We start from the raw sequence: 23499 nt of genomic DNA, 5'->3' as shown, positions 1-23499 counted from the left end.
CAGTAAAATTTCGCAAATTGAAAGATTCTTTCGTTTGTCGGTAATTTTGAGCGGTATTCCGCGTGGTCTATTCTCTCTGTTTCTCTCCTCCTTTGTTCTGCGTTTTGCTCGTCTCGAAAAGGAAATCCGAGGATCGATCGCTGATTTGGGACTAAGCGATCGGTGCCAGGAAAACCGCGAGTTTTGTCGCGCGGATACTTTGTAGAAGTGTCGAGTGATGTGACGCATGTTCCTGTTTAGCCGAGGCAGCCCCGGCCGTGAGAGAACAGCCGATACGTTGCCGCACATCGGCCCAAGGTTCCCACCTAAAGGAAGGTTCGTCATAACCAGTCTTTTCGATTTTTCTAACTTGCCCATGCGTTGCTTTTAACCCCCGATAACACTTTCCACTCACACGTTTCTTCACAGTTTCATTTATCTTATCGGTTCCAATCTCTTTGGTTCTCCTTCTTCTCAACTCTTCAGCAGTTAGATTTCAATAAAGGTTCTTCAGTGAGTTGTTTCTTTTTTTTTTAATTCATCGTTCATTTGCTTCCTTCGCTTCTCACGCTTTGTTTCTGCAACTTCTGAATGCGATCAAGAGAAGAGATAACTGATGCTGTTCGTTTCCGTATATAGCAAAGGCGCTGAACCAGAATTCCGCAGCCCAAGGGTGAAACTTCTCTGGGATCGATGGAGACACGTGTGGATGCTGGCTTGGGAACGTCAACGTCGGCTACAGGACAAGTATAATTACATTCAGGAACTGGATCGTGTTGCAAACTTCAGCTGGGAAGATTGGCGCAAGAGGGTGAGCGTTTCCTTTCTCTTCATCTCTTGCTTATCTTGATTCACTGGCATTACCTTAATTTAACGAACACCATTGTTCCCTTGCAGTTCCTGAAATTCATGAATCATAAGAAATCCAGACTGACGGATCTCTTCAGGAAGATGGACAAGAACAACGATGGCCTTATTCCTCGCGAAGATTTCATTCAAGGAATCATGAATACCAGTAAGACTTTTTACAGCTCCAGGTGCGATGAGAATGAAAGATGTAAGGAAACTAAATTAAATATATCTTCTTAGAATTCGAGACGTCCAGATTAGAAATGGGAGCAGTCGCAGACTTGTTCGACCGTCACGGAGAAGGATTGATAGACTGGAAAGAGTTCATCGCCGCTTTGAGACCGGACTGGGAAGAACGCAGGACGTACAACGACACGGATAAGATTCACGACGAAGTGAAACGCTTGGTGATGCTTTGTACTTGTCGCCAGAAGTTCCGCGTCTTCCAAGTTGGCGAAGGAAAATACAGGGTAGCCGAGATTTCCTTACCGAAAAGTGTTAATGAGGAAATTCAATTGTATTTATTTAATTGATATAATTGTCTGCTTCGCAGTTCGGAGACAGTCAGAAGCTACGATTGGTTCGAATTCTACGATCCACCGTGATGGTTCGCGTGGGTGGTGGATGGGTAGCCTTAGACGAATTTCTATTAAAGAATGATCCTTGCCGCGGTGAGTATTTATCTTCAATCTATCTTTACTATTTATTTCTCTCAACTCCGTTACCGTCGAACTATACCGTCGGAATCGATGAATTCAGGATTAGAAATCTTATCAGAAAAGAAAATTTCAAACATCCCTCGACCGTTCCGTCTCCTCGAAACAATTATTACACCGGTTCTCGATTGAGAAATGAAATTTCACATCTCCCTAGATCCCTTCTCCTCATCCAAAGAGGCAGCTAAACGCGTTTATGTTCTTTTACCGACTAATAAGACACGCGTGTGAGATTGAATTTGAATTTTGTTTTTCAATTACATTCACTAACACATCGTATGCTTTTTACTTTGAGTTTTAGTTTGAAGTTTGTGTTTGTTGATTATTAATCGGACACGATTGCTTTCCGCTGCCTCAGGGAATAATTGTTGCGGTTGTTCACAAACGAATTCACTCATCATCCCGTGAATATCCCGTACTAAAATTCATTCATATTAAAAATTACTATTTACTAACGTAATCCTCGTCGAATGTTCGTACAACTATCGTACTATCATTTTTGTTGGTGTCATTCGTACGTGTACGATCTCAGCTCCTGAGGTACCAAACAAGTGACTAATCATTAACTGACTCTGCGATGAGTTTTTTCTTTCTTTTTTAAAATTTTTTTTTTTTAATTTAACACCGTTTAAACGAAAGAAAAGCGTGCGCTCCGTAAAATTCACCTGCGTTACTATTAACTACGTTTCATTTGACGCTTGATCACTAACCACGAAAGAATCTTTGTTCCACGAATCGTTCACCTTACGTTCTCGTTTTTAATTACAACTTTTTAGCAAGTTAGCATTTCTGTTCGATTATGTTTGCAACGAATAGAATTCGTGGAATGGAATTCGATCGATTATCATTAGCGAACATAGAGTATTTATTGGAACTTTAGGAGATCCTTTGTCGCTTGTCATTAGTTACTCTATTAACATCCATCGAATCATCCTCTTGTCGATCCTTTATTCCATTTCAAAAATATTTATTGTCGGTTTGCTAGAAGAGAATATTTGAGAAGAAATTTGATCATTGCTAGACGATCGAACGAATAATAATTTCTCTTCTAGGAAACCACAATACGTACACTACTGTCAAGAAATTTGGAAACATTTAAATTGTTTTAAAAAATAATTAAAAAGTCGAGATAAGTGATTCTACATTGTATTCTTTTGCTGTTCTTTTCTATATTACTATATAGGTGAAGTATTGAATTATTTATTTAAATTTCTTTGTTTCCAAACTGTTTGACGGTAGTGTATGTTCCATCTTGTTTCATCGAAACATCTAATTTTTTGATAATGCACAAGTTTGTCGACGTACCTCTTCGACATATCACGTGTACATTTTAATAAGCCTCGAGTTTATTGCATGTCTTCGTCTATTTTAACGAAATTTATTTTAAAAAAAAAACGGACCAACTAAACTCCTCATATCGTAATTAACCCGTCAAGTTTTTCTAATGCCGATACCGGACCCTAACAAACCGGAACAACATGAGGGTTGGTGTCCGCTCGGTGAGAATCTTTTTATATGGGAATAATTGCATACTCGTGGCCCGTACGTTTCAATATATTGTCTTCATTTATTAAAACTGATACAATAAAAGAAAAAAAAAAAAACATTCTTAGAAAAGAAGGTGTTACTTCAAAAATCGTACTGGCCATGAACTCGACGTTTCGTATATCCTGCATGATTGATACGTATTTGTACGTGTACATACATTAACTACGTTTGCTTCTCCGAAACGAATTCGATTCCTGTTACGTAAAAATCCTTTTGTATGTGTGGCATGCAAGGTGGTGTTATGGTTCGAGTCATTCTAACAAAGAACCTTATCATATATTATCATCATTTTACCATTCATGTTACTTGTCCCCTTCGATAGCGTTGCTGTTGAAAATCAAATGCTTTTGTGCTTCCAATTTACCATCGTTTATTAGATCGATGAAATTTTTCAATTATAAAATTGATTTTCGACTTCAATGCTGTTTGCATGTCATTCTCGTCTCATTCGAATTCTGTGTAAGGTATTAAACCTTATTAACCCTTTTGTTAAAAGAATTTATAATCATTGCTAGAATTTTATGGTGAACTAGAGTCAAGTTATAACACGATAACGAAAGGGTTAATGAGAAATTGATAATAGATACTTAATCACAATCACCTTTATCATAAAACAGGATATTTATATATTTTATTCGAATCCTTTGATTATTATCGGACATACGTTCTGTAATACACTGTATTTTTTTTCTTTTTTTCCCCCCACTGTACACACACACGAACATACCGCGTGCGCCGCTATCATCACTCCAATTACTATCGCTACTATCGCTAATTACTATTAATCTTCGCCAATCGCTGCTACCTCTACTCTATATTTCTCTATTATCTTTTTCTATTCCTATCTCTTTTCTGCATATACAAAAATGAATTCAATTGCCCCTTATATACTCCGCTGTTGATAACGCGCATGATTCGATAACGCCACTGTAAATGCTCCTAATTACGTACCCTCGTTTGCTTCACCCACTATATTTTTAACTTTCCAATCTGTAATTATCTATCTTTATCTATTACTGCCCGTTTCTACTTTCTGCGCTCTATCTATTTTTTTCTCTTTCCTGTATAAAAAAACAACGTAAATACTCATTTGTAACTTGACCCCCGCCCCCTTAATTTGATACACCTGGCATACATGTCCTGTAACGGCTTCCTTCTAACTTGCGTGCACGCAACACACTCTGTAGCCAAGGGAAGAACGAATATCGAGCTGAGAGAACAATTCATATTGGCGGACGGTGTCAGCCAGACAATGACAGCGTTCAGATCGAAGCCGAGTCCAACGTCGACCCTCCAACGTACCAATATGTCGTCGGCGAATGCCGGGCCCATCACTAAGGTAACGTGTGTGTCAGATTCTCTGATTCCGTCGATGGATCGTGGCTCGAGGTCCGTCGAGTTCCGAAAAGAGATTTCCGGTTTCGCGAATCTTGATCACGATCCATCGAGGGAACGTTAACGCCTCGTTCGTGCGTCGAAGCAGAAGTTGGTACCAGGTGGTCTCTTAATTTAATTATGGATTCTTCTGTCAGCACCTGGCTTCACGACTTCCTCTTACCTGTACGAACGAGGACTGGTCCATGGATTACTATGAAAGTTTTGAGAATTCTCGAATCTCGATGCCTTTGGGCGCAGTTTCTCAAACTTTTCAGAGTAACTCTTATAATCGTAAACCTCATCGCAAACTCTGGATCGTTCGTTGATCCGTTCAGCCGGCCGAAACTCGATCGATGTTCCATGAGAATAATTGTGGGAGGTTTCCTTTGTTCGATCTAATGTCGCACGCATTATAGATCTTTTCCTCGCCTATCGACTCATCTCGGTACCCCTGTCCCTTTTTCTTTCTACGCTCTTTACCTAGCCGGGTCGAAATCGTTGACGTGTCTTCTCTCTTCATCGGTAAGTACCAGCCAGTTGTAGGAAAAAAAAGGAACTGGCATCTAGATTTATTTAATCCTCCGCATGCGAGCATGATGGCTTTAGAAACGGTGTAGCGTTTGCCGCACCTAGAGCTACCTATTCTACCCACGCACCCTCTCGAGGTAGTCGCTTCAAAATCTTCCCGGTTCCTATTTCATTCGATTCCCCTTGAATTTTCAGCCTTCGATGTCCTTAAAGTCCTGGATCCTAGCCACGCTGATGCGTCTTCGAATCGTGATCAACGTGTCGTGAATCCTTGGCGCTTCTTCGCCGAGGGAATAGAGTACCTCACCTCAGGAGATGCGATTTCACGAGACTACTTCTATTTTTATTTTTTCATTTTTTCTCCTGTTTTTTTTCTTCTTTTTTTTTTTTTTTTAAATTCTGTCTCTGTGAATTTAGACGTCGAGCGACGTCTCCACGGCACCTGATCGATCTCTGTCCATGTAACCAAGCGAACGCGAACGTTTCCATTGAATTCGATGGTTAATCAATGAATTTTTAAAATAGTGAAATTATTTTTTCAACGATTTCTCGGAAACTTTAGCGTTCGCTCGATCGACCGACAAACGAGATAAACTGGTGTTCACCACGACACAATCGGTATATTCCTAAACTTTTCGTTTATGGTGTAGCGGAGGAGTTTATGAGCCAGCTGACGCCGATTTTTGAGAGTTTGAGGCAAAAGGAGGATCTCCCGTGCTCGTATCCCCTCCACATGCACGCCCCCTCTTATCATTGGGTAAATAAGAACTCTACTGTCTAATTTCTGCTGTCGTTGGTGTGTGACACAATGGTGTAACCAGATATATTTGATATATTCATCTATTATTGGTTTTCTATTCAGTTTTTCTATTTTTTTTTTTTACCCTCCGTTTTGTTGCTGTTATCGTTGAGTGATTCGTCTCCTCCGGATACCACACGGTGTTGTATGACCACCGATGGTGAACATGATCGTTGCTCATCTCAACGCCCGACACGCCGATCTCGCGATCATCCGATTTCGTTTAATATCGTTTTAATTTTCCGTTGCTCAGCATCCACGCAGACCGTCTACGTTCGATTCTCACGAAGATACGCGCCACTCGAATTGTTGCAGATAAAAGCGCGTCTTATCATCGTTACATATTAGAATGGGCAAATCGCGTTTATACGCGATGCAACGATATGCAACGATGATACGAGAGGATATCAGCAACGAGCGGATATTCACCTTAGGACCGCGATTCATCCTCTCGACGTGGCATAGTTTGGACGAGAAGCATTATGCATGCGGTAGAACCTGGTAGTTCATAGCTTGGCAAATCAACGTCCAGATATCTTCGTGATTTAGTTTCGCGATACGTGAACAGCAGACCGCATGCCTAGCGTTTTTTCGTTTCCATATTCAACGCGTTCTCGGGGTATATTGATTTCATATCGATAACTTTGTTAGTCTGATTTTTAAACTGGATGCCTCTGAACGAAATCCCCTCCCAAGTAGTATGACCCGGGATATCTCTTCCAGCTCGTTTCGGACTCGATCGGCACCCTCGATTTTATATAAATTTTTTATTGGAATCAGAATCCATGATATTTATTCCTCGAGGGTGTCGAACGTTTTACGAACTATTTAGAGAATCTCACGAGACGAAATCGGGACTCGCGTTTCCGCGGATACGGTGTACTTCTGTACCGATATTATGCATAACGAGATCTCACCTGTATTGCTGTATTGGTGCGTGCATAGTGGCGTTGATCGGAGACACTTCGAATCACCATAAGCTACTCTATCTCTCCCAACTTCCTCTGGTAAGTTTGCATGGATCTTTTATTTACACGTGAATCTATCTGTCGAGTTATCACCATGACAATCTCTATTTCTCTGGTTTTCTTCATTTTCTTTTTTTCTTATTTTTCTTCACTTCCTTCGATCGATCGATCGGTTTCTAGCTGTAGTACGGTGGCCATGAAAGGTTGTAAACGAACGACCGAGCAACACCGCGATATTATAAAGTTTTTTCTTTGTACCGATGAGAAAATTGCGTGGTAGAAGGAAGTCTATTTAAAATAAATAAATTGAAATTAAAAAAATCTAATTTCCTTCTACCTAGCAATGTTCATCGAGCATCGCTTCAACAGCATCGACGCAAAAGAAGAACTATCTCAGCTGTTTGTTTATCCGTTTGTTTGCTTATTTATCTATGCTGTGCATTCTCTCCTTCGGTAGATTGCACTTTTTATTTTTATTCGTCCATGCGTTTCGTTCACCTGACCTGGGATTTCAATCGCGTAGGTGAGAGAACGCAGTGCTCGAAGCGTTCCCATGGGACAATCACGAGCATCCCGTTCTTCCTTGAGCGCCGGAACGCCAGACAGCCTAAGCGATAACGAGAGTTCCTTCAAAATTGGCTCCGCCAGGAAGACCAGTACGCCTTACAGAAGCACAATAACTCCAGGTACGTAAAAAAGCCACACTTACGGTGGAATTTAACAGACAATTTTCTAATATAAATTTTATTGCAGGTGGTAGTCGGCCATCTAGTAGACCAGCATCGAGACCAGCGTCCAGACCAACAAGTAGACCAGGAAGTAGACCAGCCTCCAGGCAAGGTAGCAAACCTCCAAGTCGTTATGGTTCCACACAGTCGCTCGATAGTACCGGTAAGAACCTTCAAAGATTTAAAAAAAAAAATTCTCCTTTCATTTATCAAACAACAATGATCAATTTAATCGTTGATTTCAGACGATTCGAGCAACCTAAGCCGCATTCCTCGCAGAACAGCCGTCAGCACAACAGGAAATACTCCAACTTCCAGCAGACATAACAGTGTTTCAGGAAAACGACTCGGAACACCGGTGAACGGCTCTAGTTCCCGACCCCGAACTCCCACCGGTTTGGTTAGCCCCGCCAGTGGGGTTCCAGCTAGGTTCGTACCTGTGAAACCCTTCCGCGTGTGTTCGTCCGAAAAAGGAAACCTGGAAATTGCGCAAGAACAACTAACTCGCATCTTGTCGAACGTAGATCAATTGATTTTCTCGCATCGTGTGTACAGTACCGAGTACGCTTTTCCTAAGGAAGAAACATTTTATCTTCACTCGTTATATCGCCACTTGGATCTCCTACTAAAGGATAGCGTGCTCGGCACTGTACATTCGTGACAGAGATATATCTTCGTATTCGCATCCCCGTTCCGTAAATGTTGGAATGATTTTTTGATCGACGAAATGTTCATTCGTTGTTCCCAGCATTTTGTACCCAGATCGTGTTTATTTTCTCTTTTTTTTTTTGTTCCCCGATTTCTCCCGTTACTTTTTCGATAAACAGACAACACGCGGTTGTATTGTCTTTGATACACGATTTTAGAACTTAGAACGCCTCGTACCACGCATATTAACAAAGTCAGTTCTAAACGTGTCGGTTAACGACGATTAACATAAGTTTCGTTAATAACATTTTTTTAGGTTTGGCACAATCCATAGAGCTTCGAGCATTCCAACCCTGACTGGTGTCGGAACACCGATCAGGTAAACTGAATTAACGATTATAGAGAATTGGCCGTGGAAAGAAATTGGCTTTAGCTTTTAATATTCTGTCAGATAAATTCTTAAGGTGGGTTTTATTACCAAAAGAAAATGGCTTCTTTGGGCGCATTCAATGAATTCTCTTTCAAATTTATGTACATTTAATGCTCGTTGCAGTGGTGGAGGTGATTCATACATCATTTATTCTCTTCTGTTTTTCATTCATTATGTTGGCTGTTGGTTTTCGTTCTATCGATGCTTCTCCTTTAGTCCGCGATTTTAGTAACAATTTGCAAGAATGAAAGCTCGACGAGACGCGCGTCTGCGCAGATAGGTATCTTAGGTATGTTAACACGTTCAACTGATGATTCGATGATGATGATGATTTAGCCGCTCGAGGATCCCCGTGTACGTGGGTACTGATATTAAATCCCCGCAATCGACGACCAGCAATATTTCAACTCATTCTACGCAAAGCAACCACTCGACGGTTTCTACCGATTCTACCGGGTATGGCCGAACTACTTTCCCGCTGTTAACACTCGCTCGCTTCTCTTTTCTTTTCTTTTTGCACTTTGTGTGAAATGCATGCTACACAAGTATCTTTTTTTATTTTTAATATCTTTTCAGTTTTCTGTCATACTAGTACGAAGAATTCAATGCAGTTGATTGAGTTTTTATATTATTTTCACATTGAATTATTTTATGTTGGGGTGCATTCTTCACTCTCAAGAGTGAAAATAGCTAATTGAAAATTGAAAAAACAAATTTGTACCATCTCATTAACCCATTAACTGCCAAATTTTTATTTAATATAATCTTGTTGCAAGTGATAAAAAAAGTATATATTTAAATCCCCATTTGGGGATCGTGGTAGTAAATGGGTTAATCACGAACGCTTGAATTTTATCGAGCATCCATTCGTCCTGCAACTGTTTCGCATTAGCATGGTATTTTAATTTGCATTGCCTGGCTTTTCGCTCCGTTAACGGCCGTTTATCGTGCACCGCTTGTGACGTACTAATAATTAAGTATCGTGTCTGTTTTCCAACACTATAGGAGCAGCTCGATGTGTACAAATTCAGCAACTAACACCTCGTCGGCCGTTAAGCAAGCTAGGTAATCATCGTTTCCCTCTGTCACTCGGTTTATACTTTGGTTTTCTCGCTTGATGTCATTGTTCTCGTTGTTGGTTGTTGTTCATCGCCTCGCGTGTATCATACCGATCAAATTCCGGAGAAACAGAGCCGGAATGTAGCCTGATACGTGTCCAGGCCCGATCAGGCTACGTATACGATCACGTTCGATTAAAATACTATATAGAATATATTCTAACGATTATTGTAATTTTCTGTAGAACAAGGACACCGTCCAGCGGATCAAGTACCCCACTGCCGCCGTCATTGAAACTCTCCAGGAAACCTTCCGGCGCCTCGGACACATCAGTGTCAACACCAGCCAGCCAAAGGAGAGGAAAACCAACGCCGATCGATCAACGTGCACCATTCCGATTATAGTCGCGCCACGGGCATAGTCGTTGAAAGGCCAAAATTGTTCTCGAAGCCGTGATCGTGTCACCGTGACCGAGATCGCCGCCTGTTTTGTTCACGGGGCATCCTCGTTGACGCTACGCTTAGGATATTCTAATAATATATTAACGATTCGAACGCGAGGGCGCCTCGAGAGAGAGAGAGAGAGACAGAGATGACATTCGTTAGTAAAGCTTTTTTGCTTCAAGGAGAACTTCATTTCTTTTTTTTTTTCTTCTTTTGGTTAGGACCCTTCGAAGCGAGGTTCTCCTCGAGGATGCCCGAATCGAATGAAAGAGCTTAACGTTATCGAGATATTTTGTAAAAATATACGCATAGATAGCTCGCGTAATGCGCGCTCCTAAGAGAAAATTTATCCAAGAACGATGATGCGTGTCAGGGTCGTACGTAAAGGCGTCGTTGCGGCGTTATGTACGAGCCGATTAGCCGGTTTCGTAAGAGTGTTTCTTTACGGACAGATAGCGATAACGATTTATCAAATAATGTAATTGTAATTTTACGTTATCTATTAGGACTAGGTTTTTACCGGTCGTTAACACGAGTAACGTTTCATGTTCGTGAAAAGAAAAGAAAAAAAGAGAGAAAAAAAAGAAACCAGTCGCTGGTGTATGCGTATCCGCGACCGTACGCTTGTTTCAAACGTTGCTGACTTTATCGATCAATTTTTCTTTTTCCGTTTCCTACGATTGTCGTTACTTTCGTAAAGGGCCCCCGTTGGAAGGAGCAACGAATCAAGAAAGAATCCGATGATCGTATCGTTTTCTTCGAAGAGTAGAAAAACCGCGATGTATATACTGCTCGGTTGTCCGGCTCGGTATCGTACCGGGAATCACTCCGCGAATAAGACAGTTTCCTATAAAAAAGAAAAAAGAAAGAAAAAAAAGACAAATTACGCTACACGCAACGATTTTGCCTTGAGTCTATCGCCGTAATCGCTTTTGCGCGAATCGTACCTGCCCTACCGAAGCGAACCGTGGCTCGGACGAACGAGTAGGGCCCTTTTATTTATACACGGCCAGTTCTGACCATCTGGCTTGTTCGATAACTATATTTTGCAGAAAGGCATTTCCGACCTTCTTTTTTATGTTTTTTTTAGAATTGCGATTAACGCGATAGCACGATTCGTACGATGATGCGATTAATCTATTAACTATTCTTAAATGTTAATCTCCTGTTTTCGCTTTACTTGAAGGTTCTGTATCGTCGCTACTAATTGCAGTGGAAAAATATACGCAAACGCACACGCATTTGACACCAAATATTCAGTGTCTTCGTCTATATATATATTCCTTTTTTACTGAAGAAAAGAAACAAAGTTCGTGTAAAAAGTATCGTTTATTATAATTATCGAATAGTTCATCGTGGTATATATATTTACAAATCATTCGCAAACTTAACAAGCCTATTTACAAATAACAAATTCACAAAAACGAACCGTAGCTACGCGATAGAAATCTTTACTTCCGTTTTAATTCGTCAAGAACGTTAGTGCCGTAGAGTGGGACGGATCGAACAGAACGGACAATCGATCCGAGACTGTCCTTTGTAAGGGGCACGAAAATAATGGACACGTAAAGTCAGCGTAAAAGACTTGTCTACACTCGTAGACAAAATCGCGCGACTGTATATAAACAAATTGCGAACTTTGTCTATAAACAGTCGCGAACAATTTGCAACACAGTCTATCCGATTTTGTCAGGCGTCCACATCTACAGTTAGTCGCTGCAACACCATGAAATTATCGAAAATGCAATAATGGACACAGGTCTGGACAGAGACTCATTTGTTTCTATGAACACGTCTCCACTACGAGATAAAAGCGCAACTTGTCTCAAGTTTTCCATTCGAGATGGAAGACAATAGACTTGTGATTTTGGTCTATGGAACTAGTCATAGACATCCGGTTTGTTCTCCATTAGTCTATAGACAGTTGCGGAATATTGTCTATAGACAGGAGTCGGGCGATTTTGTCAATGAGTGTAGACAAGGCAAAACGTATATTTTTCGACGTCCGTCAACGTTCTGCTCGTTTTCCGCGTGTCCCTTCTTGGACGCGTCGCTCGTTTTTGTTGCTACGGCGTACGGTACAGTCTCTTGGAAATATATAATAGATATATAGATATGTATAGTACAATCTCTTACACTTTTTTTATCCGACTTCGAAAAGGAGGAGGATAATAAATTCGATGTGTATATAATTTTTTTTTTTCCTTTTCTTTTTCTTTGCAACAATCACAGACTTTTTTCTTTTAATCCTCGCTCGAAGACTGATGTATACTTTTAGGCGACTCGTTGAAATCACTATTTGCGTGAAAGTTTCTGGAGCCGCGCCTTCAATCCCGTGGCGCTTATTTTCATTTTCTCCACTTTATTCTTACTTTTGTACTTCTTTCGCATTTCTTCCACTCGTTCCTTTCGTATTCGTTGTTGCTCCTTTTTCCATATATCCTGAAAAATTCGTTAAAATTACGACTCTCCGACAGAATGAAATCGAACAACGTACTTTGAAATCCTTGCAAAAACCCAGCCACATAATGAAAAACGCGTTTGGATCGGCTGCGTCCAGGTTACTTCCTTTAGGCGTGTACTGATAAAACTGCATCACAGCTTTGAATTTGTTCTTCGCGTCGAGAAGGGCCTCTTGCTCGTTAGCCAATTCCTCGGCTGCCTCCTGGAAGAACGAATCCATCTTCTCTTTGAACGGTACTGCCGTTTCCGGATCTGCTTCTACAACGAGGTTGCACTTTTCAGTGCAAACTGGAAAAATGACAGAAAGCGTCAGATGAATTAGCATCTCGATAAAGAAAATACTCGAATAATTCTCACCTTGCAATTCCTTTCGCAGTCTCTCTAATTCACCCGAGATGTTGTCGAAACTGATCGTCGAGGCAGCCTCGATGTCCGTTGGTTCGGGTATCGGTAACGGAAGAGGTTCCTCGAAATTGTGATCCTTTTCTTGAGCTAATCTAGCTTTCACGACGTAATGGAGCAACGTTATCCCAGGTACGTTCGATTTCACGTCCCTCAATTTTCCTAGAATCTCCAAGCCGAATCCATCGGCCTGTCCTCTTGTTCTATTTCCACCGTTCATATAATTGCCTAGGGTTAGAATCAACGCCATCACCTTCTTCAGGGAACTGGAGTTTCTTAAGAAATCGCAGGTGGTACGAAGATTTGTCAACTTCGAAGATAAAGAGGAAATAGCGTCTTGGAATTCTGACTGGAACATCAAGCACGCTATTCTCTCCGAAAAATGATGTATACTTGAAAGCTTCTTCAGAAAGACTTCCGGACGATCCAGAGGTACTTCCGGGCTTGCTTCCTCGAAAGCTTTTATGTCCTCCAGTTCCTTCTGCGTTGGTCTCTAACCGGCAATCATCGAATTATCGTCTCGTGATTAGAATAAAAATTATAACGTATGATTTTATACACTTACAATTTCGTATATTTGTTGCAACGCTTCCAAGCTAACTACACTCGTGTCTAGATTATAAACTGCGTTCTCCACCTCGCAAAAGTCCACGTGCAAACTCTTCTCTAGTATCCCCACGGTTTTAGATCGCTTCGAGTCGAGGATTTTCGCTGGTTGCACTTTAGACGGTTTCGAAGCGACGTCCGCCTTTTTTACCGGTTTTCTGTCGGTCACTTGGCGGGAGAACAGACCGGTGAACTCTTTCATGTCCAGATTTGTCTCTTCCTCTAGTTCCGCCCATAGCGGACCCTGCTGATAATCAAGTTTAACCATCGTCCTCGTACTTCGACAAGAAATTAACGTTCTGAAATTACCTGAGCGGCAGAATCCACAGCGTCGATGGAGCGACGTTCCGTAGGCACCACTGGTACCAGGATTCTCGTCCAATAGAGCGGTTTCATTGGAACCTCGGGACATAGAGGTTCTTTTCTTAAACCTGAATTGAAAAATTATGCAATCTAACCATCGCGAAATCTTCGAAGCAATTCAAGCGATACGCTGTTCTGTTACTCACACGCTCTGCTTGCCGGGTTCCAACCTCCAACCGGAGGTATTGGTAGAGGACAAGGTCCTGCCGGAGGCGGAGGCGGAGGAGGTGCTCCAGGTATTTCAAGCAGTGGAGGAGGCGGTGGTGCAGCAGGTTTGCTTCCAGGTGGCGGAGGCGGCGGTGGAGGTACTCCGCCGAAAGGTGTCGGAGGTGGTGGCGGCGGTGGTGGAATCGTTGGACCGCTGTGTAGTCCAAAGGAAGACTGCGACGACAGTTGCGATGGAGGTGCTGGAGGAGGAGGCGGTGGCGGCGGTGGTACCGAACTGAATACTGGTATCTGAGGTTGCGGCGGAGGCGGAGGTGGTGGTATGGATGCTATTAATTTACCGATGGACGGTGTAGGGGATGGCGGTGGCGGCGGCGGTGGCGGAGGTGCAGGGGTTTCTCTGTGAACTTCTCCAGTCATTGGTTGCAAAGGCGGCGGGGGTGGAGGTGGAGGAGGCGGAGGCGGTGGTATCGTTGGCAGGGAATTGGTAGTTCGTTGCGAAGGAATAGACTGCGCGGACGTTGAACAGGCGGGCAATGGCGGCGGTGGTGGTATCGAAAACGAAGGAGACAGAGAAGAAGTTGAATTATTGAGCGAGCGGTGGTCTAAGAAAGGAGACGGCGGAGGTGGTGGTGGTGGTGGTGGTGGCGGTGGTGGAGGTGTGATTGAGAATGTACTGGAGGATGAAATTTGCGGCGGTGGTGATAAAACTGGAGGTGAGGACGACGATAATCGTGCGGTTCGAGCCTGTGGCACCTCGCTCTCCGCACTCTTCGCGTCTTGCGAACTACTTCCGGTCGACGTCGAAGAAGCCGCGGTTGTGGGTTGTTCTTGAGGAGCTTCATTATGAACCACCGGACTGCCCAAAGGCGAAGTAGCCGCCTCGGAATACTTTAACTTCGAAAACTTCACGAAACTTCCTTCCGGATACTCGGCCGTCGGAGATGTCTGCGTAGATTTACCTTGCGTCGTTTTCTCCGCATACTTGGCGAGTTCCCGAAGACGTTCTAGCTCGCGTTTCAACGTTTCCTTCTCCGAATCCCATCGATCTTTGGCAGAGACACCTTCCGAATTTAGGGTAACGGATATGGACGGCGTGTCTCTGCGTTCTGTCTGATCTTCCTGAAACGAAAGAAACCATGTAAAAACGTAAAAAACTTCATAGATAGGAATATGCGTCCTACCGTAGATTCCTTGTGCGTGGCAGTATTAACTGTAATGGAACCAAGAACTCCATCAGAGACGAGTCTGGAGTAGATTCTAGAGGCGAATTGTTCCAATTCAGCTTCCGTAAGAGTAGACTTCAAGTGTTCCGGTAAGGCCGTAATTAACGAGTCGACGAGTCGTCGTTCTGAAAGATCGAACACTCGTTTCATTTCATTCTCCCTTTCATTAGGTCACTCTTGTTTATTCGAAAATGAATGAAAAAAAAAACAAATCACAGAAACGAGAGCAACAGAGAACCTATACGATTGTCACAGATCCAACGCGAGTACAAGCTTATGATAACTTCGTTTTTCGCTTCTCCGCCGTTCGAAACTTTGTCCGGCATTGGCGGGTAAGTGCTTATCACTTGCTGCTCCGATCTCTGGTGCTTCCCAGAATTAATTATAGAACGGACTGGTGGTAATCAGTGCCGCCTGAAGTTTGTCATTCGAATTGAACAGCGAGCGTCCGTCGCGTTCTGGTTCGCGTTTGTTCTTCGGCAATTTGGTAAACGGACCGTGATAAGTAAGCGTTAACCTCTGACTGTGTGGAGATAATTGCTGATGGTTGATCCATCGAGGTTCCCTCTAACTACCATTCAGATGTGTCCTCTACCAGCCGGATGACCGTGGAACCACTGACAATCCGGACGAGGTCTCCCTTTCAAGACTCGTAGATACGAGCTTTTCAACGCCATGTTGAAACGAGAGGCTTTAAGATGAATTTTTTAATAGGCCCCAACGAACCTGTCGCGTCAAATGAACGCTTATCATCGCTCGGCGCCGGATGAAACTTTACTGTGGAAGAGCGAGTACGACACGTGGTGAAATCACGCCTCCTTGATAACACTTATCGCTTTTCTTATCAACGATAGGCATTTATTAATCTTGGCTTTGCATCGTCTCTGAGCGATTCGCGAATATCTCTGTAAACTTTCTCTTGAATTTCACTTCCTGGATTTAAGGTGAACGTACAGGATGTTTCATAACGAAGGTACAGTTTTAACGAGTACAACCGTGAAAGACATTCGAGTCTTTCAAAGCTTTCGTAACTAAAGACTATTAAAATCGGAATAAAATTCAAAGCGATTCGAAACTTTTTCTCTGTACTTACATTGTACTCATATACTTTGAAACGCTTTGTATTTGATTTCGTACATCGAGGTCACGCGTTGATAAAAAGAAGAAATATAGTAAAAGGCTTACCGAGCAGTGGGGCGATGGAAGACTGTTCGATCTCGCGACTCTTCGGTGCGGCGTAGGTGGTGGGAAGTAACGACGAGGTGGTCGTATCGGCCACTTCCGTCTTCGCAGCTTCCGCGGCGCCAGCCAGTTCTTCAGGGTCGGTAAACACGCTGTCGCTCGAGGATTCTTGACTCGGCGGCATCGAGATTTCCGTTACGACGAGACTTTTATTGGCTAATCGCCAAGAGTCTGTAACCAGAAGCGCTGGTCCTTGTTTTTGACTTTGACCAGATACCGCTACCATCGCGTTCGATGCCTCATCTTTCTCTTTAGTTTCCGTTAATACAATCGTGTCTACCGATTCCTCCTGCGATTCATCTTTCTTCTCGATCTTTCCCTCTCCTTCCTGTCGCGGCCTTTCTGGAGCCTCGGGTTTAGCTTCCGGAACCTGTTCAACCCCTTAGTTAAATTTCAGAGAGAATAAAAAAATTCCTTTATACATGTGTAACCTTCATCCTCACCCACTGACCTGTCTTTCGGCGAATTCAGGTGGCCTTGGTGCTTGTCTCTTGTGAGTCGGCCGCAATTTTTCCGTTCCACCCTTTTGACCATCTCCCGTTTTCCCAATACTCTGTGTCTTCTTAACTGGCGTCTCTTCTGTGTCTCCAGTCTCCCCGTCGTCCCCGGTGTCCGTCGCGTCCACCAGGCCATCCGCAATGGAGTCAGGAGTGCTAGCGGTCCCCTCGGTGGTTCCACGTCCCTTCTTGCCCTTCTTCTTCGCGTCGCTCTGCAGGTTACCCATCGCAGCTACCCCCGGGGCTCCCTGTCCCGTGAGACTTCCTGCCTCACGAGAGGCGGTGGCTGGTGAAGCTGTTGCAACGGGTGCAACTTCTACGTCCCCGGCATAGAAGGCTCTGAATGTGTTGATCCAGAGGCGGGCGATGTCGCGCAGCTTTGGCCTACTTAGACGCGGTGAATCCGCGGCTGCGCCCCTGTCCTCGCTCGCGTTCATCTCGATGGTCGATACGACGGTTCCTTTTCCTCTGCAGCGGCCACCGGTGTCCTCGAGGACGGACGCGCTTTCCCGCGAGCAGGAGACTGCTTCTTGAACCGGGCAGAGCTTTCTGTCCAGCCGTAAGCGAGGCGAGACTTTGACGAATTCTGACGAATCGGATTCACTGGGAGAGTGCCAAGGCGTGGATCACCTAGAAACGGCAGATTCACGGTGGTGGAAGATCCATGAAGAATTTCAGGTACGGTATAAACATTTTTTTTTTTTATTATAGATCTATGGTATCTATGTTGATAGAGGAATAATAGTTGGTCGTGTGTTGTTGTTACTGTTCACACAGCGTAAGAGAGTTCCAGGAAATAGATATCAACTGTAACCTCGTGTAACGTACACTTTTTTTGATAACATGTTCGCTGCGGATTTTAGCGATAGTGTAGTTTAATTAACATTATTATTAATCGCCTAGCGGCTGCGCGAGGGAAGGACTTAACCATCATTATCCTAACCTTCACTTGCGAGGGTAGAAACTTCTATGTCGAGAAGAAGAAGTGGCATCATTTTTATCGTCACTCTGCACTTACCTGGACGGTGCAGTCCGGTCGGTCCAAGGTATCGCGGGTATCATTCGAGGTCGTTGTACAAGTATCGATAACGTTTACGTCACGATCGAGATGCGCGTTTACGTTTCCACTCGTTCAGCCGGTGCGGCGTCACGCTGTCTGCGTTGAAACCGAGAACCATCTACCAGTTTCATTCGTTCAGCATCGATGAACATCACTCGTCACAAGTTCTTACGTATCCAGGCTCTCTTACGGATAGTCCAACGGTCAAACATCACAACTTCTGATTCGATCAGATTCGAAACTACTTGCTGAATTATCGATTCCTCGTTGGTTACCACGGAAAGTAACACCGTCCTGATCTCCTTGATGGAAGATGAATTTGAGGCTGCTTCTGGTAGAATTTCAATCTTCTTGGAGTCTCTTTGATGGAGACATGGTTCTTTATCGCAATGAATTTCAATCGATCGAATAGAGGTATAATTTTTAAGAAATTTATGCTAATAATATTTTTATTTGCGAAACGCTAACTCAAGACCGATTGTCGGTAAGCGCCTTCATTTCTGTGACGGTACGATGCACTGCAGACACGATTGTTTAGAATAATTGTTCGGTTTTATACTTATGGGAATTGATGTATATTAGTTAAGATGATTATAGATATTGTATGTACACGTAACGAATAGCAGTAAACTGATCTGGTATAAATACCGGGACGTTTTACACAACGTACGAATCGCGCAAGCTCGTAGAATCGCGACGAGAGACGGGATGTCTCGACGGATTATCGATGTCTCGGTCTATACAATATTCATTAGAATACCACCAATCGTTCCTTTATTCCTGCTATTACTATACATTCTATCTGCATATATGAAACGTTCACAGCAGTGTATAAATTTAAATAATTTACTTTGAATTGAGAATCATCTTCAGCACTTCCAGTACTTCTTCCTTATTAAATAAAGTGTTAATTAATTTCATGTTTTATGATTAATTTCTCCTGTGGCAAGCGTACATAGACATTGTGCAAGAAGCAAAAAAAAAAGCATTACAACAGAGTATAATATCGAAATGAAATTATGTAAGATGTAAATTAACATATAATTTATATATTATTCATTTGTACGTGCCACTCCTCACTATTCTTTTATTTATTATAAGACCGAAAAGTTATTAGAATAATTATTTGACAAACTTATATTTTGAGAAGACCGCCTAGAATTATTTTTAAAATTCGATCACTGCGCCATCTATACAAAAGCGGCGGAAACTACTCAATAAATTACCGACTCATCGACTGACTTTCGTCAGTTGGTAATCGACACTTCGGCAGTCGGTAAGTTAACAATAGTTTGCGCCATTTTTCTAGAGGTGGCGTAATGATCGATGACTTGGGGTGTTAGGGACCCCGAAGCACCGGTGATGCTATTTATATATCGACATTATAGCATCCGGGGTGTCAGGGACCCCGATGTATCGTTGGTGCTCTCTGCATACCGACCTATCATTTTGGGGTTTCAGAGACCCCAAAGCCGGTGATACCCTTTATACATATGCGGACATTATGGCATCGGGTGCCGGGGACCCCGATGCATCGATGACGCTCTCTGCATATCGACCTGTCATCTTGGGGTTTCAGAGACCCCAAAGCCCGGTGATACCCTTTATACATATGCGGACATTATGGCATCGGGGTGCCGGGGACACCGATGCATCGATGACGCTCTCTGTATTGTCGAGACCTACATGAAGCTAGCCGGAAGGAATAATAAAATATGATTATTTTTAATTTTTCTTTTAACGTTTGTGACAAATTAGTTCTTTTGTAGTTTCCAATTTTATTTCAGTCATGATGTGAGCCGGAACTTTTTAGTAATTTTGTATAATAAGCATATTTTATGATAACTGATAACTGTAATTGATTGGAAATCGTAGGCGATTTACAAATATATCATTTTCATTGTTGGTGAGTGAATAATTTCTTAATTATCTACAAGTTTGTTTTATAATTAATCACAAACGATTTACAAACGAAATACTCTAAGAAAAGTTAAAAACAATCATATTTTATTATTCCTTCCTGCTAGCTTCATGAAGGTAGCTAAAGGTATACATATACCCTTATTTTATTTTCTGCATTCATTTAATTTGCTGTAATTAACTTCCTTACCTTATTGAATAAACTCCTTAGGAGGACGAACGTGTTGATTTTATTACTTCCGTCTGCACCCTTTATATCTCTGATTTCACTATATCTCTGCACCCTTATATCACTGCATTCCTTACATCCCAGCAAACCTTACATCGCAGTATTCCTAACATTTCTGCATCCCTTACATTTCTGCATCCTTTTCATCCCTACATTCTTTTCATCCCTACATTCTTTTCATCCCTACATTCTTTTCATCCCTACATTCTCTTCATCCCTGCATTCTCTTCATCCCTACATTTATTTCATCAATACATTCTTTCCATCCCTACATTCCTTACACCGCTTCATCCCTTATATCCCTACACTCCTTACATCACTTTATCCCTTACATCCCGACATTCCTTACATCTCTCCATCCCTTACATCACTGCATCCCTTACATCGCTGCTTCCCTTACATCGCTGCTTCCCTTACATCCCTGCATTCCTCACATCTCTACATCCCTTAGATCTCTGCATTCCTCACATTCCTGCCTTCTTTATATCGCAACATCTCTTACATCCTTGCATCCCTTACATGCCTGTGTCCTTTACATCCTCGCATCACTTATATTCCTGCTTTCAATACATCCCAGTACCTCCTTGAAATTGAGTTTAAATTTTCGCGTTTTTATACAAATTTAGTTCCTTTTTTCGCCACCAGAGGGCGCTGATTCGACGTCGAAAATTTAGTTCGCATTTTTGCCGCCAGAGGACCAAAAACTTGGCAAGGTTTAGTTCCTTTTTTCACATCCAGAGGGCGCTGATTCGACATCGAAAATTTAGTTCGCATTTTTGCCGCCAGAGGGCCAAAAACGTAGCAAGGTTTAGTTCCTTTTCTCACATCCAGAGGGCGCTGATTCGACGTCGAAAATTTAGTTCGCATTTTTGCCGCCAGAGGGCCAAAAACGTAGCAAGGTTTAGTTCCTTTTCTCACATCCAGAGGGCGCTGATTCGACGTCGAAAATTTAGTTCAAATTTTTGCCGCTAGGGGGCGCTATTTTTTCGAGAATTTTGCGAAAATTTCGAAAAAACAACTTGTCTTTACTTACCTTTACGCGATACAGTCTTTATAATATATTTATTATAAGGGATGCAGAAATGTAAGGAATGTAGGGATGAAAAGAATGTAGGGATGAAAAGAGTGGAGGGATGAAAAGAATGTAGGGATGTAAGGGATGAAGCGATGTAGAGATGTAAGGGATGAAGCGATGTAAGGAATGTAGGGATGAAAAGAATGCAGGGATGTAAGGGATGAAGCGATGTAGGGATGTAAGGGATGAAGCGATGTAAGGAATGTAGGAATGTAAGGGATGAAGCGATGTAGGGATGTAAGGGATGAAGCGATGTAAGGAATGTAGGGATGAAAACAATGCAGGGATGTAAGGGATGAAGCGATGTAAGGAATGTAGGCATGAAAAGAATGCAGGGATGTAAGCGATGCAGAGATGTAACGGAACGAGGTATGTAAAGGAATTCCGTAGACGTCCGGGGCTGGGGCCCCGGTCGCCACTGCACACAGCCCGAGGAGGGTCAAAGGACCCTCCCTCCTGGTGCAGGCCACCGTGGTGGTTTTAGTAGGTAAAAATCCCACACTACCTCCGGCCCCTCCCCAGGGGGGCTGAAGGTGTCTTTCTGAAGATTTCCACCACGTTGAAAAAAAAAAAAAAGGGTAATTAAGGATTGATGGAATCTAAGGAATACAGGGATGGAAGGGATGCAGGGATGTAAGAGATACTGAGATGGCCTTGGCCATTAATGAGAAATAAAATTATATAAATAACTGGAAAAAGTAAAATAAATGAGGTCCTCGGCTGAAATCCAGGGGAGGGATATAATCATAAATGTTATACCCCTTCGATGAGCTTATTTGATAAGCAAAAAAGATAAATGAACTAAATTAAATAAACTCTGAAAGAAAATTATACTGGTTGTGCCCTCTTCATACGGACCTGATATGATCCAAGGATGTTAGGGACCCCGTTGCGCCAATGACGCCCTCTGCGTACCGACCTGATATCATATTGGGCTATTAAGGACCCCGAAGTACCAGTTACTATCTCTGCATACCGGCATAATATCATATTGGGCTATTAAGGACCCCGAAACAACGGTGACTATCTTTGCATACCAAAAATATAGCATTCGGGGTGCCAGGGACCCCGAAGTACCAGTTACTATCTCTGCATACCGGCATAATATCATATTGGGGTATTAAGGACCCCAAACACCGGTGACTATCTTTGCATACCAACAATATAGCATCCGGGGTGCCAGGGACCCCGAAGCACCAATTACTATTTCTGCATACCGACATAATATCATATTGGGATATTAAGGACCCCGAAACATCGGTGACTATCTTTGCATACCAAGAAGATAGCATCCGGGGTGCCAGGGACCCCGAAGCACCAGTTACTATCTCTGCATACCGACATAATATCATATCGGGGTATTAAGGACCCCGAAACACCGGTGGATATATTTGCATGCCAACAATATAGCATCCGGGGTGCCAGGGACCCCGCAGCACCAGTTACTATCTGTGCATACTGACATATATCATCTTGGGGTGTCAGGAACCCCGAAACACCGGTGACACTGCATACCGACATTTTGGCATCCGGGGTGTCAGGGACCCCGAAGCACCGACGACACTCTTTGCTTACCGACACTACGGCATTCGGGGTATCTGAGACCCCGAGGAACCGGTGATCCTGCATTCGATATTATGTCACCGGGGTGTCAGAGACCCCGAGGCAAATAGCGAAATATAAGACCTAAAAACGAACAAATCGTGAAACTCACTTGTTCGGAATAGTGATGGGTACGACCGGATCTAGCGAAATATAAGACCTAAAAACGAACAAATCGTGAAACTCACTTGTTCGAGATAGTGATGGGTACGACCTGATTCGATCCTGGGGTGTCTGGGACTCCGAAGCACCGTTGACTCTCCCTGTATATTGACATTATGGAATTCGCGTGTCAGGGATCCCGAAGCTAAAATGTGCGATCTATAGACTTTCTATAGAAAAATTGAAACCTCTGTAACTTTGGACTCCGACCTCTTAGACGCACAAACGCAACGGTTTTGAGCTTGTCTCAGCAAGATCTTTCTAACGACGTCAATAAAATAAACACAGAAAATAAAATGAGGGTATATGTATGTTTAACAGGTAGGTCCGCACCCCTCGGCGGTCCCTATAAGACTGAGGTGGTTTTGTCTTCGCTCTAGGTCGAACGTAGGTCGAACGGTTGACAACGCTGCTG

At 42.9% G+C, this 23499-nt stretch overlaps 2 protein-coding genes across 43 annotated transcripts in view; one reads left to right on the top strand and one right to left on the bottom strand.

Annotated features, from left to right (window-relative positions):
• Positions 1–10279, top strand: part of shot (dystonin-like protein short stop) — a 70209-nt gene extending 59930 nt beyond the window's left edge. For 25 of the 41 annotated variants that reach the window (XM_076688742.1, XM_076688747.1, XM_076688744.1 and 22 more), the window contains 13 exons: positions 241–315; positions 619–790; positions 877–994; positions 1069–1298; positions 1382–1499; positions 4280–4431; positions 7288–7450; positions 7518–7655; positions 7738–7921; positions 8457–8519; positions 8907–9026; positions 9576–9635; positions 9874–10279. In XM_076688742.1, the coding sequence (XP_076544857.1) occupies positions 241–315; positions 619–790; positions 877–994; positions 1069–1298; positions 1382–1499; positions 4280–4431; positions 7288–7450; positions 7518–7655; positions 7738–7921; positions 8457–8519; positions 8907–9026; positions 9576–9635; positions 9874–10033 (1753 nt within the window). In that variant the 3' untranslated portion in view covers positions 10034–10279. Of the gene's footprint in view, positions 1–240; positions 316–618; positions 791–876; positions 995–1068; positions 1299–1381; positions 1500–2980; positions 3153–4279; positions 4432–5647; positions 5755–6741; positions 7265–7287; positions 7451–7517; positions 7656–7737; positions 7922–8456; positions 8520–8906; positions 9027–9575; positions 9636–9873 lie in introns of those variants that run through there. The other 16 variants (XM_076688760.1, XM_076688731.1, XM_076688732.1 and 13 more) reach the window with 11 other exon arrangements.
• A 90-nt stretch (positions 10280–10369) lies between these two features.
• Positions 10370–18970, bottom strand: LOC117601565 (uncharacterized). 2 transcript variants are annotated; one of them, XM_034318464.2, is made up of 11 exons: positions 17980–18970; positions 16991–17666; positions 16483–16909; positions 16024–16074; positions 15256–15422; positions 14053–15193; positions 13853–13974; positions 13503–13790; positions 12893–13430; positions 12570–12823; positions 10370–12514 (listed from the first exon to the last, which is right to left on the bottom strand). In XM_034318464.2, the coding sequence occupies exons 2-11, from the start codon at positions 17471–17473 to the stop codon at positions 12368–12370; spliced, it is 3618 nt and encodes a 1205-aa protein (XP_034174355.1). In that variant the 5' UTR covers positions 17474–17666; positions 17980–18970; the 3' UTR covers positions 10370–12367. The 2 variants fall into 2 exon arrangements, with proteins under 2 accessions (XP_034174355.1, XP_034174356.1); XM_034318465.2 differs by lacking the exon at positions 16024–16074 and having other exon boundaries at positions 18055–18969.
• Between the last annotated feature and the right edge of the window lie 4529 nt (positions 18971–23499).

Source organism: Osmia lignaria, chromosome 6, assembly GCF_051020975.1.
Source record: "Osmia lignaria lignaria isolate PbOS001 chromosome 6, iyOsmLign1, whole genome shotgun sequence".
NCBI lineage: Eukaryota > Metazoa > Arthropoda > Insecta > Hymenoptera > Megachilidae > Osmia > Osmia lignaria.
The sequence above is the reverse complement of the archived record's forward strand: the minus strand, read 5'-3'. Positions and strand labels throughout refer to the sequence as shown.